General features: G+C 48.3%; 1 protein-coding gene across 1 annotated transcript; it reads left to right on the forward strand.

Annotated features, from left to right (window-relative positions):
* Positions 1-1,040: 1,040 nt before the first annotated feature.
* On the forward strand, positions 1,041-2,126 carry LOC144108070 (kelch domain-containing protein 3-like). Its single transcript, XM_077641350.1, has one exon. The coding sequence runs from the start codon at positions 1,041-1,043 to the stop codon at positions 2,124-2,126; it is 1,086 nt and encodes a 361-aa protein (XP_077497476.1).
* Positions 2,127-5,903: the final 3,777 nt, after the last annotated feature.

Raw genomic sequence — 5,903 nt, forward strand, 5'->3', positions numbered from 1 at the left:
GATAAGTTCACCATGAATCATGTGCAAGATGAAGGGAAAAAGTATTTTCTTCATAAAATATCACCAGCAAAATCTGAGCATTACACTGTTACGCAGCTTAAGCTGCGCGGCGAGGCGCTGCCATTGGGGGCGAGGAGGAGGTGGTTGGAGCTCGAGGACTCGGGCTGTGACTAGGCTGACGCTGACCATTCCCTGTTCTGGGAACGGCCCTAATTATGTATCCGAGAGAAACAGAAAACGGCCAGCGTCAAGCTAGTCTTCGTTGTTGTTGTTGTGGCTGCCTTGGTCACATGGCACATACCCACGACTGGGGATTGGCCAGGGTTCATTGGGGAGACCCCATAGAATAGGGTAAACTGGTGTCAAGCTAATGATTGTGCCATGAGTGAAATATCAGAGTAGTCGCAGCCCGAGTCCTCAGGCTTCTTCTTCTTCTTCGCCTCCTCCTCCTTTTCCTCATATGCAGCTCCGCGTCGCGTAGCTAAAGCTGTGCAACAGCACATATCACATGCCCCCTTTTTTAAAGGTTGACTAAAATACTTTCCCTATCAACTGTGTTCGCAATGATGGATCATATGAAAGCAGTCCTCAACTAGAAAACATTAATCACGTGGTTCTCAGCGTCAAAAAAGTACTTCACTGAGCAACACACAGGTAATGGCTGAAGGGCCTTTCAGTTCAAACTTCCGGAGCCCTTCATTACAGCCTCCCTCGTAGCCTGAATCGCTTTGGGCCGTTAAACCTCCATAAACCAACCAAAGAATCTTCTGCAGTCTTTGTGATAGCTTTTTGCGCTTCTTTTTTCTTGGTGACAGCGGCAGCATATTTTCTTACCCGAAATCTCAATCGTTTGCGCATCGCAAAATACCAAAAATATTCGCATACCTGACGCACATAGTCACCCTTCGATGCACCACGTCCGTACGCGCCATGGACCCCTGCCACGGTCTTCATGCTTCAGGAGGGCGCCGCATGATACCGCCACCGTCGCTAGAACCACCGATCTCCATTTCTGAGGGTGCCATCCGCCTGTGTCAGATATGTGGACGGTGCGGCTGCGCGGCGTTCCAGAGGGCTTTGCCAAAAGAGTCGTCGCCATCAACGGCAAGGCATATTTGTTCGACACCTCCAGAGAGGCCGGGACTCGCGGCTTGCGCAACCGCGTCGACGTGTTAGTCTTCGATATAGCGTCATACCAGTGGCATAAAGTGCCAACGGAGCTCCCCCACGACGAGCCGACTGACATTTCCCGCCACAGCGTTGTAGCGTACGGCCAGTGCGCGTACCTGTGGGGCCGCCCGTGCATCGGGGCATTGAACAACCTCCTTTACCGCTTCGACCCCAGCACCCTGACATGGAGCCGTCCACAGGTGACCGGTGAGGTGCCGGCATCACTTTACAGCAGGACAGCTTGCGTTGTAGGTAACCATATGTATATATTTTCTCTCATGAACCACTGGTTAGATATGAGGGCCCTTGACCTAGACACCATGGAATGGCATCGTTTTTCCACAAGTGGAGAGGCCCCATGTCGGCGCAGCTACTTCACCGCGTCTGCCATTGGGACGCGCATCTACGTGTGGGGTGGTGCTGTATGCGACCTTTCTGACGGCATTCGCGAGTGCGAGAACTCAATATACTACCTAGAAACGACCACTTCGACCTGGGTGCGCCCACTCGTACAAGGCGTTCCTCCCGTCGCTCGGGAAGGGCATGCAGCTTTCGTGTACAACGAAGAGCTTTACATTTTCGGAGGTCTCAGTCTCTTGCAGGGCACATATTGTGCAGACATGCACAAGTACAACCCCGAGGCATCGTGCTGGACCGAAGTAAGGCCACGTGGCTTAGGCCCGTCGCCGGGTTCGTCGCGTGGCTACTTCACTACTGGTGAAAGAGTGTTTGTCTTCGGTGGCGTTGGTCCGGTACTCAACCCGGAGGACTTGGAGGTGACATGGAAGCGGACCGATCTCCACGTATTGCACTTGGACCCGACGCTGCAGAACTTGTGCATACTTGCAGTCATCGATGCCCGGCTTGACATAAGCAGCTTACCACCAATCATTATAAAGAAGATCAACGACATCACTTCACACCCAACGTATTTGACCGAAGGATGCTGGTTCTGAAGCCAACGAACTGCTTTACACGAAGCGAGGGTGGCAGTGCAGCGATAGTTAAGGTTTCGGCGTCCCAGCTCACCACGGTACTAAACATTTATTTTGCTTGGAAAGATCCTCTTTCTTCCCGATCGATTTTCGCATGCACAAGACATTCGATAGTGTTCTCTTTATGTGCATGTCTCGCAGCGGAGTTGCTTTCTTTATTAGCGCGATCTAATGTACTGCAATAAGGTGTTTGTCTGGGCTAGTCGGTACATGGTACTAAATGAAGGCACAGCGCACGAAAGACGGGACTGAGAAAGAGACAATATGCCGCGCTCTAATGTGCCGAGCGAAGAAGTTTTCACTGATATCCGTTCAACAACCTGGTGGTCTTTTCAAACGGCTTGCGATAGCACCACTTGAGTCTCAAGCTACTGATCGGCTGAAGCCGGTTAAGTAGCACTTCTTCGAGGTGATTTCATTGTAGGCTGTAGGCGTGGATTTGAGCTCCAGGCCAGAATAGCTTGAGAAAGTCACCTACCTCTTACCTGCTTCCGCACGCCTGGTCTTAGATTGATGCTAGCTGAAAATGTTCGCTCATCTAATAGCCGACAATGTTATCTCCACATTTTCCAAATTACAAAGTGTTTCAGTGAAGGCGGACCAGAATTTTTCAAAATAGGCTTTTGAGGTATGAAGGTGGTTTCTGCAGCACAATAATCCTGTGCAGGCGAACATCACAAAAAAGGTGAATAATGGTGACTAGTTACGCACTCAATTTCTAATAATTTTTTGACTATGAAAGTTACACGCCTCGTTGTAATTAGATATTTTAGCTTGTTTTAGTAACTGCCATAGCAGTTTTTAGAACTTCGAAACCGCCATTACACTCGGCGCTGTGGCTTGACAAAATCGGCGACTTCGACTATTTACGTGCACTGGAGCGCTTGTTTTGCCTGCATGCTTTTCGATTGCCCATGTGTTACCGCGACAACGTTAAGGAGCTCGTGTTGCAGAAAAGCCGGTGTCGTCGGCGTCTTTGGCCGTGAGCGAAAAATGGAGCATCTCTGGGGACACCTGAACCGTGCCGTAAGAGAGGGCATTTTCTTCCCCTTACGGCTCTGTACGGGTGTCCAGAGAGAATTGTGTGACAGGCGTCTTTTACTTTCCTTAAAACCAATTTTAATTTCAATTTACTTCCCTTACGGCTCGGTTCGGGTGTCCACCGAGATATGCGAGACAGGCGTCCGTTCCTTGAAACATTTATTCTCATCTTACCTGCCTTACGACGCGGTTCGGGTGTCCACCAAGATATTTTCCTTTTCTTAAAATGTGCGGGCAAGGGGTCGCACCGAAGGACGATGGCGTTCCGTTGATTCCTCGGCAATGCTGCAACAAGCTGTCGCGTCCTGCTCTTAAAGGCGAAGCTTGTGTTTCTTACGATGTAGTCAAAATTTGTGGGGCCATATTGCCGTGGGTAATCGCGTTTCATAATAATATTAATTGGTTTGGGGGGAAAGAAATGGCGCAGTATCGGTCCCATGTATCGTTCCACACCTGAACCGCGCCGTAAGGGAAGGGAAAAGGGAGGAAGTGAAAGAAGAAACGAAGAAAGAGGTGCTGTAGTAGAGGGCTCCGGAATAATTTCGACCACCTGGGGATCCTTTGTTTTGCCTGCATGCTTTTCGATTGCCCATGTGTTACCGCGACAACGTTAAGGAGCTCGTGTTGCAGAAAAGCCGGTGTCGTCGGCGTCTTTGGCCGTGAGCGAAAAATGGAGCATCTCTGGGGACACCTGAACCGTGCCGTAAGAGAGGGCATTTTCTTCCCCTTACGGCTCTGTACGGGTGTCCAGAGAGAATTGTGTGACAGGCGTCTTTTACTTTCCTTAAAACCAATTTTAATTTCAATTTACTTCCCTTACGGCTCGGTTCGGGTGTCCACCGAGATATGCGAGACAGGCGTCCGTTCCTTGAAACATTTATTCTCATCTTACCTGCCTTACGACGCGGTTCGGGTGTCCACCAAGATATTTTCCTTTTCTTAAAATGTGCGGGCAAGGGGTCGCACCGAAGGACGATGGCGTTCCGTTGATTCCTCGGCAATGCTGCAACAAGCTGTCGCGTCCTGCTCTTAAAGGCGAAGCTTGTGTTTCTCACGATGTAGTCAAAATTTGTGGGGCCATATTGCCGTGGGTAATCGCGTTTCATAATAATATTAATTGGTTTGGGGGGAAAGAAATGGCGCAGTATCGGTCCCATGTATCGTTCCACACCTGAACCGCGCCGTAAGGGAAGGGAAAAGGGAGGAAGTGAAAGAAGAAACGAAGAAAGAGGTGCTGTAGTAGAGGGCTCCGGAATAATTTCGACCACCTGGGGATCCTTAACGTCCACTGACAGCACAACACATGGGCACCTTAGCATTTTTCCTCCATAAAAACGTAGTCGCCGCGGTAGGATTCGAACCCAGGAGCTCCGGATCAGTAGTCGAGCGCGCTAACCACTGAGCCACCTCGGATGGTGTAATCACGTTTATAAATTCAAAAACTGATATGGGTATTACTAATGACTGGTTACAAACCTTTGCAACCAGGTGTGTAAGTAATCACGTTTCGAAATTCAGAAACTGATATGGGTATCATTAATGACTGGTTACAAATCTTTCCAACCAGGTGTCGAAGTGCAATAGTTCAAAATTAAATTATCAGAAATGCGTTAGCCATTTAAATAGTTAACTTTATTCACCTTTTTTGTGATGCCGGGCTAGGCAGGTATTACTGCGCTGCAGAAGCTGCATGGATACCTTAAGATGCCAATTTTTTAAATTTCTGGTGGACCCGTCGCGGTGGCTCAGTGGTTAGGGCGCTCGGCTACTGATCCGGAGTTCCCGGGTCCGAACCCGACCACGGTGGCTGCGTTTTTATCGAGGAAAAACTCTAAGGCGCCCGTGTGCTGTGCGATGTCAGTGCACGTTAAAGATCCACAGGTGGTCGAAATTATTACGGAGCCCTCCACTACGGCACTTTTTTCTTCATTTCTTCTTTCACTACCTCCTTTATCCCTTCTCTTACGGCGCTGTTCAGGTGTCCAATGATATATGAGAGAGATACTGCGCCATTTCCTTCCCCTCCCCCCCAAAAAAGCAATTATTATTACTCTGACGAACCTTCGTGTTGGCATGCAGAAGTGTGGGTATTGTGAGAAGTCCGCTGCAGCATCGCAAGGCTGGTGAGCGTGTTTTTTTTTCATATGTTGGATTTTGCTTTTACGAACGAAGCTATGTTTGCTGGAGCCAAAGTGCGTTCGTGGAAAAATGCCTCGGGGTTCGCCAGACACTAGTAAGGGTAGAACGCGAGCTGTTCTATTTCATGGAATGATATAGGTAATAAAACAATCATATTTCACTCCCTGATTTTTCATGCATATATGAGGACACCTGTAGTGAAGCGAACAAGAAGCGTCTTCTGCATGTCTAATTAGACAATAACGATTTTAGCTGCATAATTTCGCATGCTAAAAACTTCTCTGTTTTTCAAGAGTAAAATCTGAGCACTTGTAGACCATAATCAAATTAATGTCCCATAGAATCAATTTCAATGTTCGTAACTCATATACGCCGCTTTCATAACATGGCACATAAAAATGTCTGTAGAATAAATTTATCACCAAGTTGCAACTGATGCAGCCGTCATTGCTAGTTAAAGGAGGATTAAACCTATACCATACTAAGCCTTCCCGCCCTCCTTTTTATTTTCTTGCTCTTCTCTTCAACGCTTACACATTATCAAAGATTATGGCAACA

The sequence above is a fragment of the Amblyomma americanum genome, chromosome 10 (genome assembly GCF_052857255.1).
Source record: "Amblyomma americanum isolate KBUSLIRL-KWMA chromosome 10, ASM5285725v1, whole genome shotgun sequence".
Lineage (NCBI taxonomy): Eukaryota > Metazoa > Arthropoda > Arachnida > Ixodida > Ixodidae > Amblyomma > Amblyomma americanum.

Coding starts and splice junctions, on each gene's coding strand:
- LOC144108070 (XM_077641350.1), top strand. CDS start 1,041: ATGTGGACGGTGCGGCTGCGCGGCGTTCCAGAGGGCTTTGCCAAAAGA.